General features: G+C 41.8%; 1 protein-coding gene across 6 annotated transcripts in view; it reads left to right on the top strand.

Annotated features, from left to right (window-relative positions):
• PLEKHM3 (pleckstrin homology domain containing M3) overlaps positions 1 to 16,824 on the top strand; it is a 129,030-nt gene that overhangs the window by 63,951 nt on the left and 48,255 nt on the right. For all 6 annotated transcript variants that reach the window (XR_010884531.1, XR_010884530.1, XR_010884529.1 and 3 more), the window contains exon 7: positions 10,264 to 10,421. Coding sequence is in view for 2 of the 6 variants with exons in the window: in XM_067298816.1 (XP_067154917.1) it covers positions 10,264 to 10,421 (158 nt within the window). In the remaining 4 variants the exon portion in view is untranslated. The remainder of the gene's footprint in view (positions 1 to 10,263; positions 10,422 to 16,824) is intronic.

The raw sequence follows: 16,824 nt of genomic DNA, 5'->3' as shown, positions 1-16,824 counted from the left end.
ATGACTAGGAGTCAAAATGGAGCAAGGAAAGCTGACCAGACCAGTATATTGCACAAAAGCTGGGGCAGAGCTGAGATTTGATATCTGCTTCTCTGGGGCTTTAACCTCATGATCATCCTTCCTCCTTCCATTTCCCTTTCCTCTGAACTAAAGATTAATTGTGTATTGAACTCATAACAAGAATTCACAGTGTTAAGAATCTGGCAAACGGAAGGGAAAAAATCCTCAAGGAAATTAACAGTCTGTGAGCATTGTCTGTTCCCTAGATCTAAATGACTAGGAACTTCCCAGCCAGGGAATGTGTTTTCCCTTTCTTTTCTCTGTAGTTTGCATTATTGTTAGCTAAACATATTGTAGCATGCTAGTCTCCAAGTCCATATTTTCATGGGAGAAATCCTGACCATGCTGAAATCCATTGTGGGGTGGAGATTCCATTTTACCCTTTGTATTTTAATGCCTGACCTGTACACTTAACAATTGCTTAAAAACCTGCTTGTTCTACAGTTAGCAAATAGGTAAGGCAACCATTGCATCCTTCCTGCTCCCAGATCTGCTCTTGCTGTTCAGGCTTGCAACAGAGATCACCTGCGACAAAGAAGAGAATGTGTCACGAAACTCTTTCTGAAACAGATTGCAAAATACAAGGATAGGAGATGGATTAGATTGCAGCAAAGGAGATTTGAGATAGGTATTAGGAAAAACTTTCTAGCTGTTTTGAGCACTGGGGGAGTTGTGGAACCTCCATGGTGAGAAGTTTTTAAGCAAATCATCTGTCAGTCGATTGTGCCATAGGATGAGAGATAAAGTGAAGATATCTTGAGGTGGTTCTTCCAGCCCCATTTTGTTATGATATCATTGGTAGTTCCTTCAAAAGCTTATTTCTTGATTGTCATGGAGGTGAAGAAAGATTAGTGGATGTTTAGTCCTCCACCACCTGTTGCATTTGGAGGGTAGTGGGCAGAGTGATGAAGCCAAGCCGATCTGTTCAGAAGATTTTATTGTCTTTTTCGTTCTGTCCAAGAAGCATGTTCTATTTGGTGCTGTAATGTCTAGGCGAAGCTAGGGCTTAGCTCTGAGCTTGTTAGCAAAAGGCTTGGTTCAGATTAGTTGCTTCTGGAGAGGTAAAAAGAAAGTGACCAGGAAGAGCAGAAACTTGGGCTGTAGAGGATGGTGGAAAGCTGTGCGCTGTTGTTGACTGCTCCTTCAGATACTTTCTTTCTTTCAGGCATGCTTGTGACACTAACCCCAATAATTAAAGGACTTTCCATCCCTTCCATTTATATAATTGGGGATGGTGAATGAGCTTCACGTTTACCACCCTTTTTATTTTCTCAGTGCCTCTTGGCCTTTTCATGTCTCTCTTGCATTGCGTAAGTGCCTCCTGGCAAATTCTGTGTCTGTGTCTCAGATAGAGCCAAGTGTGTGTCTAGCCTTGAGAAATAATCATAAATTTTATTCTGTCAGGAGGAGAGGCCAGGACAATCCAGCTGAGATTTGAACCTGTAGTTCAAGGTGTTTTAGGGATTTCACTTAACCCATCCTCTCCAGGCCTGACTTGTGTCTGACATGTAAATCAGACTGGAGGAATAAGTGGAACAGATTGTTTAGCACTGCAGCAGAAGGTTACAAGGCAAACGTGTGTCTTTAAAGAGAGTGCCTTCAAATAAATGTTATCTGCAAAGAAATACACCAGCCCCTACATAAGTAGTTAATGTTACTGCTTCAGTGTTGGCTTATAAAACAGCTTTTATCACTTCTATGATGATAATGATTAACAAGCTGATTTACAAGGGTGGAGTCACAAAGCCATTGGGCAAATTTTGCTTGTCTTGCAGTGGCAGTGATACAGTACCTGAGTTTTACAGTATTTTCACCTCTTTACCTGGAATACTTAACCCTGGTGGTGGGGCTGTTAAGCACAGCAGTAGCGACAGCTGTTCTATTACGAGGATGATAACCAGGATTTCCCCTGTACTTCTGGCACATGAGGAAATTACAAATCCTCTTCTGAGAGCACAGGAGAGTTGAGGACATTCCTACCTCCCTTCTCAATGCTTATTTTCTGATCGGTTAGGCACAGTGATACGATGATGTTGTTCCTAGACGCACTGTTACTTGGTGCACTGTGGTTGTCTCTGTGTTGTGTCAGAGCTCTTAGAATATACAGATGTATGTAGATTTCCTTTCCCTTCACTCAGATCATAGATAGCTTCTATTAAAATATCCTGCACCAGTTGATCCTTAGTTATCTTGGCTCTTTATATATAAAAAACCTTTTTTCTTTTTTCTTTTCTTTGTTTATACTTCTGATTTCACTTTCATTAGCGTATGTTGGAAATCATTCACATCAACAAATTTAAACCATTGTTTTAATCCAGAAACCCTTGATGTGGTCTAACATACTGTGACACTTTTTCAGAATTTGTACTTCTTAACCTTGGCAGTTCCTCACACTGAGCAGAACAGTATGTCTAAAAGCTCTGAAAACTCTATATCATTTACCACAGGTCTCCACAATCCTAATGTGGGTCATCAAAGGTATTTATGATCTCCATGCAAAATAAACATTTCCTGCACTTTTAGAAGTTAGTAAAAATGCACAGACATGGTAGGAGATTTGATGACCCTCACACAAATTGAGAACATACAGACTCCTGCAGGGACAGAGGTCTTGCCTGCTTATCTGTTACTTCTTAGCTAGCATTGCTGACAGGAACCTGCCACTCAAAACAAACACATGAGAAATGTCTGAAAACTGTACTGTTTTTTTCTCTCCTGTCCAGAAAGTTCATCTCATGTCTGATAGATTTCAGAATGTTGGTGTATATGGCCATGATGCAAGGGCTGGGTATTTCTGTGGTTCTCAGCTAATAGGTGGACAGAAGAGTATGGTGGTGTTACTTGAAGCCACCGAGGGTTACAACTGACTCATTCTTCTTTCTGTTTTTTTTTTGTTTGTTTATTTGTTTGGTTTTTTTACTCTTACCTGTAGTTCTCCCTAAAACCCTCATAGTGTTTTCTCTTTGAGAAGGAAATGGTCTGAGTCTGAAGAGGAATTCTGTCCTTACTTTGTCTAATCAATGTTTGCTTTCCTGTGACACCCAGTCAGAGGCTGCTGATTATTCTAATTTGAACAACTGTCACTTAGGGACTGAACGAAGCTCTAACAACTAATTTTGCATAGGGTTTTTTGGGGTGTCTTTTTTGTCTTGTTCTGTTTTCCAAACAGAAAGTTGTTTAAATCTGTGAGTTTAGATCACCATCTCTGTGGGTTAGAAGTACATCTTAACAGAGACAAGAAGTTCTGCTGTTGTTACTTCAACCATCTGCTTTTCTAGTTCAGTTTTTGATATGAAAAATGTGCATATTACCTCGTGCTCACTATGTGGCTCTCCTGTGGGACTAGTTTGTACAACCCTCCTTCATGCTGGCAAGTATATTCTCATACAAGGAGTCTTTGTCGGCTGAAAAAGGAAGACCAAGCGACTTAACTTCTCTCTGATGTGTGTAATGGGCTGTTTTTTGGGTTCTCTGCACTGTGCTGCAGGATGGGAGAAGGGTTAGGGGCAAGGTTAGGGTTAGGGAGGTGTGGGGGTCTTCAGAGATGGACTTCTGCCAGAGTTGTGCTTAGCCGAGAAAGCTGGGATGAGGGATGGGGTCAGGACAGAGCTGTAACTTAGCATGTGTTTGGAGTGGGACAGGACTCCTTTGGCTCTGGTGCAGGATAGGGCTGGGGGCTCAGAAATGTGTCGTGAAGGTAGGGATGAGGATACCAGTCAGAGTACCCTAGGCTACTTCTGCTGCTCCTGGAAGTTTTCTCTGGAGGTTTGGGATGCTGCCGCCTTGTGCTCTGCTCATAGTGAGCTTTTGAGGAGTATTTCTCTGCCTGTGTAGGATGCTGCAGGCCGTGGCCTTTCCTCTCTGGAGGTAGTTGGCAGCACACTTGTATCTCAAAATACAACTTGACAGAGCGAGGGAACTTTGTCTTTTGATAGAAGAATCAGAAAACCCCAGAGGACCAGCGGCCATCCTGACAAGTAGTGAAACTTTGAATGATCGCACATTGCCTCATGATAATATTAATATGATGTGTCCAAAGGGATTTTGACTTGTACAATAGCCCCTGCTGCCTTTCATCTTCTCTGTCTTCCTGCTGAATGAGGAAAAACATACCCCAGTGCATGTGCGTTTTGCCTCCCCCCACCCAAGGCTCTCGCAGCTGTTGCTAGCATTGGTTTGTCTGCTAGTGTTCAGCAGTTTCTGTATCTCCCCCTCTGCTTATATGGAGCTCAACTGTTTCTTTGGATTTGCACTGCTACCCAGCTGGACATAGCACAAAGATACAGAGAGAAGAAAGCTTGAGTTACCTGTATTCATAAATTTCTGACTTGTCTGAAAAGCTGCCTTTTTAGAAAGCACCTAAAACAACTGTTCCTAAACCTTTTGCTCCCAACAACCCTTTGTCGTCTGATAAGATACTGTGTCCCCCTTTAATTTCTCACAACGCTGCATGCAATTGTCTGCTTTCCCCCTTGCTTTCCAATGCCATCCAGGCCTTCCCCAGCATCTCAGCTTTTCCGAGCAGAGAGGAAGAGGCTGGGCAGCGGGCAGCCCCGGCTCCTGCTGACTCTTAGCTCTCCTCTCCCCGTGACACCAAAGGGAGGAAGGACTGCAGCCCCACCACCTGCAGCCGGGCTCTCTGGCTGGAGGGATGGACCTCTGCCAAATGCAGAGCCTGGGAGCCTGCTTAGGAAGTTCCTCCAAAGCAAAGAGTTTGTCCCATTTAGGGTGGGAGATATGGGGAAGGTAGTACAAAAAGCAGTGTTGTCGGTTAAATCAACATTTTGTTGGTTTAAATCATAAGTTCTTTGAGAGCATGGCCTGTCTTTTGTGTATGCACATGTGGGTGTGTATTTTTACACAATTCCTAACACAGTGAGACACAAAGTTAGGACCTGGAATATGTAAAGCCAGTGCTTTATGTTCTGTGTCAGCTTACAGAAAAGTGTTTTTCCAGAACCACAGAGAGGGTCAGTGATGCTGTTCTGAACACTGGGGCTCTTAAGAGAGAGAGGACCTGCCTTGGGCCTTGTAACAGGAATAGTTTCCTCTTGTTGTGACCATCTGTAGGTAGAGGAGAATTTGAACTCAGCCATAACTGAGCAAAATTTTAATTTGGTTTAAACTTTTTTTTTTTTGAGACAGGAATATTTTTAAGGCTTTGCGGGTGTATGTTGAGATTGTATTACATTACAAGGATTTAGGACAATGGTGATGTCTTTGGTCTCTGCTCCTTTGACATAGCCTTCATTTAGTAAGTTTTGTGCTAAACTTCCACATTTGTTATGGAATGGGGTAGACTGTTCTGCAGCTTGTAATGTGTAGTTTCACAGTCTCTCTAGACTTAATGTTCTCTAGATTGTGTAAAGTCTGTAGACTTTACATGTTTGCCTGCAGTTGTGGGGGACAGCCAGCTGATTCCTACTAGCTCAGATACCAGAGAATCTGGACATTTAGTTTTCATTAGTTTAGAGAGAATAAGGTAGTTTTGAAGATCTGGATTCTTTCCGAATACATCAGACAAACAAGGGATATGGGAAGGACCTGAGAATATTGCAGGGGGATTTCGGAGATGCGAATGGGAACAGGTGTTATTATGGTGAGGATGTATCCAACATACAACACAAATGCTTCCTTATTGCTGCTGCTTAAGGTGCAACTTGTTTCCTTATTTGTTCAGATCCTTTTAATACAGCTGTCACTCATGTGCATGGGCCCTTCCTAACAGTGCAGTATTTTGCTATTTTTAAGCCTTCGATTGATTATTTAGTTGGGTTGCTTATAGGCATGTGGAAAAACATACTCCTCTACCATTTCTCTAAATGTGCTTTTCTTTTCATGGTGTGAGAATATTATGGGCAGACCAGAGAGAACCAAAAGAGATGGATTATATATACTACTTTCTACTCCCAACAGACCATTACTGGCTGCAGGTCTTGAACATGACACTGCAATTTCCTTGCTCCACATGTGAATAATAGCTGCAGTCTTAGAGACCAAATTGAGGCACTCCTCTCTCCCCCCCCACCCCCCACTTTTTTTTTTTAAACAAAACATGTAATTTTCTGATGGTTTGCAAGAAAGCCCATTGAATGTAGAAGATTGCATCTAGGCTAATGGATGTATTTTTCAGACCTCCTGCATATTTTAGAAGAGACCTTCTCACTGCTGACCCTGCCAGAAGGGCCTGCTGGTGGCTGTTCTCTGCATTCTGTTAAAGTCTTCAGGTCTCAACCTCGGCCTGAGAGCTGGGTTGAGATACAAGGAGCACTTGTGTTTTTACCACAGTGACACAAGTGATTTTGAATGCTCCTGGGAGCTGGACAACTGAATGTCACCTAACTCCTGCAGGTCTGCAGGTCTGATTTGAGCAGCACGTTTGTCACCCAGCATTGAAAGCATTATCTGCTCTCTTTAAATTTTGAAGAGTTTCCGTCCATGCTCCATTTCTGCCCTGCCTACTGCGTTGGTCCCCTTCTGTAGCAGGTCCCCCTCTGTAGCAGGTTTCCTATTGAGAAACGTGTCTCTGAAAGGTTCTCTGGGAGGATACACATGTAAATGTGATGTCATCTAACAAAAGTGTAGCCTCATCATGATTTAACAACCACCTAGCACAAATGTTTAGGGTCTTGGAATGCTTCACCACAACAGGGGATTGTATTAATCAGGCTGATAGCCAGTCCTCTGCCAATGATAACAGTTTCTGGGTGAAGCTGACCGGCTCTCTGCTGGGAGAAAGCCTGGGAGATGTCAGCAAGGGCTGGGGCAAGCCCAGTGATTTCACCCACTGCCCGCATGGTTTAGATGTGAGCATGTAGGATTTAGTCTGGGCATGGAAGTGCCTCCACGTAGGTTCAGCCTCTCATTCCTAACATCTGGAAGGACTGGGCATAACCCCTGCCACAAGCCGCCAGCCTGAGCTCAGCTCCAGGCCCACGCATCAGCCAGCAGCCTGGGTGGAAGGAGCTGGGCCTTGCGGGTCAGTGGGGCCAGGGCACACACTACTCCTCACAGTGCAGACACAGCCTGTGTGGCCTCCTTTATCCTCCACACTGAGACACTCAGGCTTGGTCACTCCTTGGAGACCCAGCAGGAAAACCCCCTGTGATGCCCTTGGAGGAGGAGATGAGATTTTGGCTTCTATTGTAAACTGAAATGTCCTCAGGAAAGGTTCAGGTTAAAGCTTAGGAATGAGTGTAACAGTGAGAACAGAAATGGACTGAGTTAGATCGTGTGGGGGCTGTGGAGCCTCTGTCACTGAAGGGTTTTAAAAACAGATACAGCTGTAAAATATGACATAGATGTAGCTGGCCCTGCCAAGATGGCCTCTTGAGGTCTTTTTTTTTCCATGGTTACTCTGATATCTGGCTAATGCATTATATTTGTTTAACACACTTCTGTTCTTTAATCGCTTGTGTTTTCATGAAACTCAAGATCTGATTCCATCGTCAACTTGGAGAATGTCCTGGGACCCTGCCATCATGGTTCTGGGATGTCTGAACTGACCCACCCTGGGCCTCTGTCTGTCACAAGGGAGTGCTTAATCATAGGAGAAGTTCTGACACCTTGGATTACATGTCCTACGCTCCCTTTCCCAAAGCCATAAAGCACTCACTATGGAAGTATTACCATGAAACTCTTCTCTGGGGACAGCAGTTAGAAATCATCTCTTTTGCTTGCCAGAGTAAATGGAGATGAGAATTTTATTAGGTATAAACACGAATGAGAGAAGGCTGCAAGGAAGAGTCATATCCTCTGCACAGCCTTGAGGTCTGTGATGAAGTAAAATGACACAAAATTTGCAGATGCTAAAAATAGTGATAACATCAGTTTGATGTTGCGTTTTGTCTTCCTCCTATAATACAGTAAAATGGCCTGTAATTCACATTGCAAAATTGGCATGCATGGTTCTTTGAAGATATAATCTTCATTGTATGTCTGCAGTGGCCAAAGGTACAAGTCAACCCACTACAGTGCTATGATGAGCCATACAAATAAATAAACAAATTGTGATGAATAACACTAGCTCTACACAGGCAGCTGCCTACTCTCAGTCTGTCTTGCTTGGGTTGTGAGCTCTTTGGGATAGGAAACCCTCTGTGCCTCGTACAGACTTAAATTCACTTCTAGTGCTTAGGATGGTAATAGAATATGGTAATTTTATATATTACATTATATAAAATGTAATTTTAATTCAGAGAAGTAACTCTTAAGTCTTGCTGACATTAGTCCAGTCTTAGAGTTTGTCTGGCACTCTATTTTCAGTATGGTATTTTGAGCTGAGTTTGTATAGCATGTTAGAAGTGATTGGTATAGCATGAAAATGCTTTGAAAATATGTATGTACTGTGGTTCATTTATTAACTTTGTATGTGTATATCATCTGAGAGTGCTAAATGGCTTTTTGCTGGGCGTGATCTTGGCAGTGCCACTGGCTGGGTGGCTTCGCTATTTCTTTCCTCCTGTTCCCTGAATGCTGTTAGGTTTTGCAGCTTTTCCCTACTCCCAACTTGTTTGGCTTTATGACCCTCTGTAACTGTGGAGTCTGAAAGCAAAAAATGTCTTCCTTTAAACTGAAAAACAAAAGTCAGTCTAGGGGAGCTAAACTAATGTCTCGCCATCTGTTAGAAGGTTAGTAATATCGCTACCTTGAACTGTGCCTTCGTATTTCTGTTTCATGCAGCGATCTCTCCGCATTGTTTATATTCTGGTTTAAGGGGATCTTCCTATACCAGGATGCAATAGGAGCGTCATTTTTCCTCTAACATGAGCAGATGTCCTATCTGTGGTACTAGCAATAACATTGCTGCTTCCTGTTGTTGCAGATGCTGTTAGCAGTCTAGAGCTCAAAGCAAAGGGGGGGCACGTATCAGCCCATGCTGCTTGATGCCATCAGCATCAACGCTACCTATGCAGCTCCTTTTCTACTTGTATGCTTTAACAGTGCCCAGCTCAGCTAATGGGGAAGAAGTTACCCTGCAATGCAAGTTTATTTGCTTTCTGCTCTGCATAGGGGAGGAATGCTTCTGCAGTCTCTCTTGTTCTTCTCTGCTTCAACCTCTGTCTACTCTAGACTGGTTTATACTAAACCCACAGTACAAGCAATGTGTTACCATATTGGGGGAAGGGGGGCCTGAGCTGAATCTGGCACACATTTAAGTGTAAATCTCCCCACTCTTAGGTTTCAGGGCACAGCCTTCAAACGGCAATTATTGCATTCTTTTTGCTTTTTATAGGAGGTCACTATCAAATTCTGTGACACATTTCTATCACTAATCTGGCAGGCTGCCATTCAGACCACAGGAAGCCCGGCAGAGAAGAATATACACTTAGGGCCTTATTCCATCTTCATTATTCCCTACACCAGCAACGTTCCTTAAAGGCTCTGGAAGTTTAATCTGAATGGGGAGTATTTTGCCTGAATAGCACCCCTTATTGAGACATTGTCACTGAGTCACAAATTTAGATGAGTGTTGTGGCTAGCAGTTTAATCTATACTACATGGTAGTTTTTTTCAGGCCAACACAGGGAGTGCTAATCACTTCTAATGGTCTAACAGGATTGTTTGACAGTGGGCCGTGAGGGACTTCTTGATTTGAGAGCTGGACACTGAAGGAAAAGACTAGTACCCATTTAAGAGTTTATCTGAGAATTCACCTCATTACAGAAATGACTGAATAATGTATTTTAATGCTTATCAATGGGAAACACAACCTTTACTAAAGTAGGAAAGCCAGGAGTCTGTTCATGAGAAATAGCTTGTGGACTATAACTGTGCTTATGAGGAAAGGAAACAGAGACAAAGCTGTGATTTGTGCATAAAATTTAACAATAAATGAAATTCATAAATGTAAGGCAGTCTCCATAGCTGTTGGTTAGGTGATAATATGGAAGCCTTAAACTCTTTTCATATATACTCTTCTGAGACTTAATATGTGAATGCGTTGTTGTGCTTACAATGATCACTATTCATGTATGTCATTGCTATATAAAGACAGATAGTAATATTTTTCCACATTTGGATCGTTGCCAGTTCATTGGCCACTATTATTATTTGTGATTTTACACAGCTATAACCGTTGGGAAATTACTTCCCTGTTACTTTAACCAGCTGCATCTCTACATTTATAAACATTATTCCAGTCTTTCAAGGAATTCTGGTCATTTTATGGGTTCATTCAATGTTGTCTTCTTTTCATTTCAGGTTATTGAAGGAAAGCTGGCTCCTTTCTTGGGGAAGGTGATCAAGTTTGCCACTTCTCATGTGTACAGCTGCAGCCTTTGTAGCCAAAAGGGTTTCATCTGCGAGATTTGCAACAATGGAGAAATCCTTTACCCCTTTGAGGACATTTCTACAAGCAGGTACTGTATGTCATTCATGCATTTGACTCGCACATAGTATCCTTGCAGGTTCCAGCCCTAGCGATGTCTTTTTAAATAACTAGGGACTGGATCCCACTGATTCATGTTTCTGGACAGCTACTCTAGATTACTGGCCCAGGAAGGCCACCAAGAGCAGGCTTGGAAATAGTTGGGAAGAGCTGCTTCCCAAAGCCCTGTAAGTCTCAGAACAGCTACTCAAAATGGGAAAAGTCCCTAGTAGTACCTCAACTGATTTATCCAAAGCTCTTCTGAGTTTGCAAAGTGTCCTTCAAAGCCAAATGGATTCTCAGAGTGATTGCAGACTTCTTTCTGGTCTCTGATGTCACTGGGCCCATGAGGTACTGGGACTGTACATTATAAAGTAATAACCATCTGTTCTGAAATGTTTTTTCCATGGAATGTTATGGTTAATTCTCTGCTCTCTGTGTGCGTACTCCTCTGTGGGTATGTGTGCAAGTTTTTTTTTTTTTTTAAATGACTGCTATTCTCAGGTGGGTACATAAATATAGATATACACCAGGCCCTAAGTAAAACAAAAGAATATTTATTTAACATTATATGGAATGCTTGATGACAGATCAGGGACAAGAAGTAAAGGAGACTATATCTAGTTGCAATTGCATGGAAAACCATGCAAAATGCAGTAAACCAGACCAGGCTTGGCAACACAGCAGTGCTACTAAATGTCTTGGATTTTGAAGAAAGGGAATTAATTTTTTTTCATGCAACGGAAAGATAGTATATATGACAGCACAGCATTTCCTCCATGCAGAAGTACCCTTCTGGCTTTTTCAGATTCAGTCCTTTTAATTTGTTCTCCAAAGAGTTAGTTGTGTTGAAGAGAAAAAAAAATTGGAGAGCCACCTTTGGAAGCAATCAGGAGTAATCTGTTCAAAATGCTTCATTTAGAATCTGATTCCTTTGCATGTTCAAAGATGTTAAATTCGGACTAATGAAGGCCTCCTGTTTGGGGATTTTCAGCCTGATGTGACTTTCAAAGACTATTTGCACATTCTTTCTCCAGATTCACATTCCAAAAAATGCAGAGACAAAGCAGTGGACATAAGTTAAACAAGGTGTGTAGCTGAGCTCTATAAATGGTTTTCAAGAAAAAAAAAGTATCTAGGGTGTATGAGGAGGTAGGTTTAGTTAAAAAGGGAGAGACTAAGATGAAATACAGCATGATGACTATTGAGACTGTATAAGGCAATTAAAAATATTCCCAAAAGCTTGATGAAAACATATAACAGTATTTAGGAAGACAAGTTCACCTGAAGTATCTGTGTATTTGATTTGCCTGGGGAATTTTTGGTCACAAAAACATTGCTTGGGTGCATATTGCTCCCCTGTCCTTCATTTGAGATCAGACATACCTTGCAATTATGGAGTTTAAAAACTTCTGGAACCAAACAGCATTTGTCAGCATTCAGTAAAAGCCAAAAGAAACTGCTATCTCCTGTTTTTATGTGAATTAGAAGCCAGAAATTACTTTTGTTCAAGTCTCACAAATGTGAAATCGTGGTTGATGTCATGCCAAAGACAGCGCTCTTCGTTAATGGTTTTAATTAAAACACAATCAGCGTGAAAAGTTCTCCAATATTTCTTTTTTTTTTTTTTTTGTCAGAGGTCATTCTGTTTGCTCCTTTTGTACTCCTTATCACTAAACCTTGCTTTTATCCCCAGCTTTTTCCATTTCCCTTCCTTGTTAGTTTTCTCATCTCATTACTACTGGTGTGCATATGCACCTCTGTGAAGCTAACAAGATTATTTCAGTTCCGTATTTTTGCTCTTCTCCACCTTCAGGCTGAAGGCAAGTCATGCTAACAGAGGAACTTCTGTGTTTTACTGTGCAACTCCATCGGCTGCAAAGCAGTGGGGGAGAAGGACTGGTAGAGGGGTTTTTGTGTTTGTTTCCATCTTACACAGATGAGAGAGGTGTCTGAGGTGGATGCCCTTACCACTACAGTGAGAGGCATAAGGTGAAGAGACTAGTTAGAATTAGGTAGATGTGCATAATAAACTAAAGCAGATGCAATTGCAGGCCGCAAAAGGTTAGTGTGAAGACTTGCAATTATACCTGAAATTTCTGATGATGTATGTTTGGCTTTGCTTATTAGTTAAGTATAATACAGATGTCTGAGTAAACACTTAACTCAGATTTGTGATTCAGTTGTACTGTTTTGAGTTCCATAGTGTGTAGTGAGAATTGATTACAGTTCTCTTTTTCCATCCTGTTTTTTTTGGAATTGCTATCTACATCATAGTACTCACATCTCATACTCGAGGCCACCTAGGCTTTGAGTACCCCAGCAGTAGCTGCTGAATTGACAGAACAGCAGCTGAACGCTGGAGACCTGGTTTTCCTTCTTGCTTTCAGATGTTGCTCACCTACTTTGAGCATGCTACTAACCTGTCAGCAAAGTGGGCTGCTAAGTTAGAGGTACTCAAAAGTGGGTGCATGGCAGCTTTTGCAAACTTCGCCTCTCTGTTGAACGTTTGAAAAGTGTGTTAGTGTGTTTTGCTGTGTGTGTGTGCTGAGTAGGCATTTGTTTTTCTGGCTACCTCTCTGACCTTTCTTGTTCTTTGGAGAGAAGAGTGACAGCTGTCAGAGTGGCCATCGTGATGCCAAGGTGGTTCTCGGCTGGCTGTTAACTTTCCAGCTTTGTGGTCTCCTAGGTCAGCTTTGAGGCAGAGAGATTGTTTCTCTCCAAAATATTCCCAGCAGTTTCTGGAGCAGTCTTCAGCTGAAATTTATGAAGGATGGGCTCTTGTTTAGGTAGATATATCTGAGAGAAAAGGGGGGCCCCTCTTGAGGGCTGGAGTTTCTCTTTGGTCAGGTTATTTGCTTAAGAGTCATTTTTGTCAGTCCTCGAGCAAACAGAGTGAATACCTGGGTTATGCACTCCACGGGGTTTGAATACACATATATTACATACTCTCCTCTCCCTAATCAGTGTGAGACATTCCTTGTGTGCAAACGGTTCCAAAACAAACACAATCAGGTCACTTAATTAGCGTGTCTTAGCGGGGCTGTGCTTGGCAGGCTCTGTGCAGCCTGTTCAACGCAGTGCAACAGCTTGCCCTCAACCTGAGCGTAAGGGTGGGCTCCCAAAGTCAGAAGCTTTCTAATGATATTTCCTTTCTGTGGCTTTTCATGGGAGGTGGCCATTCTGTATGAAGCTTAATGAAGGCTGTAACTCAATAGTTAAAGAAAATCTGAAAAATCGGCCCATCCTTTTGGGTCTTCCCATCTGTTTGATTCCTCTGTTCTCCATTTTCCTACTTTCTGCCCTTCTTTCCCTCATTTATTTAAGAGTTCATCACAGTTCTTTCTGAATTTCACAATATCTGCCTCTTTCTGAAGGTCTTTAAATCATGAGAACTACATTTAAAGCCTCCTGTGTTAATTACACATTTCAAGGACCAAATCGCCAAATAATGTAAACTGTTACAGCTCTGCTTTCGTTGGAGTTCTGGCAACTTAAAACACCTGAGTATCTGCCTCCTGTTTTATTTCTTGGATGAAAATTTGCCCTGGTTTTAAATTTGGCAACTAAATGAATAAAATTACACTATTACATCACTAATTTCATTTACAAAGGCATTGAGAAATAAGTTTAAATATCCCTGATTATAAACTGGCTGGTTAGAGCTGTCCTTGCCTGTTTGTTAGCAGTTAGGCACTGCCCCTTGAGTTGTCACCATTAACATGGTGAAAAGTTTGTTTCTTTCTTCTAAAATAAAAAATAAAAGCAGAAATGAAAAAATGCCCATGCAGTGATACTGTAGTCTATAATATGTGATCTTACTTGTTTTATGACCTAAAACACCTTTAGCAAGGTGTTTAGGAATACTCAGAAAAATGCCGTTGGAATGAGTATAGATTCATTCAGTACAAGAGTTTTCTTTTTAATTAGGTAATTAAGTAATTATAATTTTGGTTATGGTTAATATATGCTACCCAGTTAACAAAGTTTTGATCTTACCAATGTGTAGGCATATGAGTGACTGCTCTCCTGGGCGATTTGCTGTGTTTAGCTGGTAAAGCTGCTCACTCGGTTAAGAACTGGTTAGTCAATTCCTTGCCTTTTATGTGGTGATTGTAGATGTATGTGAACTGTGGAGAGTGGTTCTTTTGTGTTCATACCATTTATCAAGGCTAAACTGTTTTCACTTTGCAAAGTTAATTAGTTCTGCAGATCAGTTAAGACATGTAGACAAAGATACAAACCAGAAGACCCAAGTTTAAAATAGATGTGCCACAGAACAGGCTTGACTATATCAACCAGCTTGGATGCCTTTGGCCACCATCCTGATAAGACCTATGAATGTACTTAACTTTACACATAGTGAGAAGTCTTACTAAGGGCTCTGAGGCTGTGCTTAGCTTTATGCACATGCCAAAGTCTTTGCAAGATTACAGCTCATTGTGTTATGGATGCTGTGTCACTGGAAAAAAAGGGCCTTGAGCATTTGGGGGAATGTTAAAGACATATACTAGGAGGGGAGACTGAAATATGTAGCATAGAGCACTTCCAAAAAATACCTTGGCAGAGCTCAGGTGCATCACTCAAAGTGTATTATTTTCCATCGTACCTTTGGTGGTTTGTTTTACGCTGGACAGCCCTTTCCCAGGCCCAGTTCCACTGAGCTATGCTAGTAATTTAGGACCTGATTTTCAAAAGAGTTTAGTTTATTGGATGTTGATCATTTAAAAAGCTTGGCCAAAAGCACCCTGAAGTGATCTGCTCAGGACTTTCTTTAAAGAAACTCGGAGATGCTAAGCTCACTTGATAATTTAATTTCACCTGAATCTCTCGCAACTAGTCAAAATCTCTTGGACCAAATCTTCTGATTTTTGTCTGTGCACGATAGCAATGTAACTTTACCTAGAATGCGCGAAAAGAAAGCAATAGCCTATTTCCCTTTCCCTACAATACACTGGCTTTTCCATCAAGCACTGTATTTTGGAACTGGCTTAGTTTTAGAGATTGATTTTACCTACCTCATGTCAGAATGGCATTAGTTAGAAATGTTCTGGGTAAAGCCAGATTAAATACAGACATGTAAGTCACTTCACTTATTCAACTCAGTTCAGCAGTACTTCTCAGTGGGTAATACTACTGTACCCCTGTTGCCGGTGTACAACAGTGGAGGGATGGAGGGAGAGTCACCAGGGCTTGGCCTCACCCAAGTTTTGGTTCCCAGTGTATTTCAAGCAGAAAGACCTCTGCAATGTTACATGTGCATTGCTACCCTTTTTAGTCCATTAAAGTCAACACTACCGACTCTAAATGTTGAGAAATCCTAAAATTGCCTTAAGAATCATGCTATTCATTCATTTACTTTATTTTTTAAATGTCGAGTTCCTTTTTTTCATCTTAGGTTGGACTGGGCATGTCTTCAGCATTACAGCAGAACTGTAAAATCTAGAAGCCTTTGCTTTTCTCTATTAAAAAGAGCAAAAATTCTGACCTAATCACAGGATTCCAAGAGTGGAGACATAAAGAAAAATGCAAAATAGTACAAAGTCCTACAATCAAATTATGATGATTGAGGGCATAATATTAATGTTAATAATATTACGTAGTTCTTTGCTTTTACATCTTCAACCACCACTTTGTGAATACAGTGTATTAACAATATGAGAGATAAAGAGGACAAGTCAGGTTCATGGTGCGGCAGCTGGCAGAGGACCTGGGTTTCAGCAGTGTAAACACCTGAGTATCTGTGGCACCTCAGCCTCTCCAGTGGTTTGCATGAAGGGGATCTAGCCTGTGTAAGACTTTTCTCCTTTCCAGAGTGACTCAGCTCCACTGACTAGAGTTTAACACTTCTGTTTCACATTGCATGTTTTAATACTGGCTTTAGTGTCCCTTTACTGATTTCTTGTGAATTGCTGTGAACAGGCCCCAAGCTAGCCAAACTCCTTGGCTTGGGATCTTTGAGCTCACATGGTTCACAAAATGCAGTGCTGAGGCGTGCAGTCACTCCTTAATTCTCCTGCTGAATGCAAGTATGGAAATACACGTGGATAAATGTACCATAAATCACTGCAGCCACAGCTGGGGTGGGAGCTGAGAACACACTTCCCTCCTTAATCAGGAGCGACCGGGCTTTGCAGAGAGAGGCATCTGAGAGCTGCAGGATTTCTTTGCTCCTGTTTGACCCTGCTGCCGCACTTTGGTGCGGTAACTCAGTGTGTGTGCACAACTGTCACTGGAAAATAGCAGGTGGTTAAATCAAGCCGTTCTTGTTGTTCAGCCCAAGTCCATAACAAATTGTTCTGTGAGCACCCAAAACGAAGGCCAGCTTGGCATTTTTTTCTTTCTTCTCTGGTTTTGCTGGGTCTAATAAGGGAGGAGATGACATGGAGGCCCCC

The sequence above is a fragment of the Apteryx mantelli genome, chromosome 6 (assembly GCF_036417845.1).
Source record: "Apteryx mantelli isolate bAptMan1 chromosome 6, bAptMan1.hap1, whole genome shotgun sequence".
Taxonomy (NCBI): domain Eukaryota; kingdom Metazoa; phylum Chordata; class Aves; order Apterygiformes; family Apterygidae; genus Apteryx; species Apteryx mantelli.
Note: the sequence above shows the minus strand (reverse complement) of the source record. Positions and strands in the feature narration are given on the sequence as shown.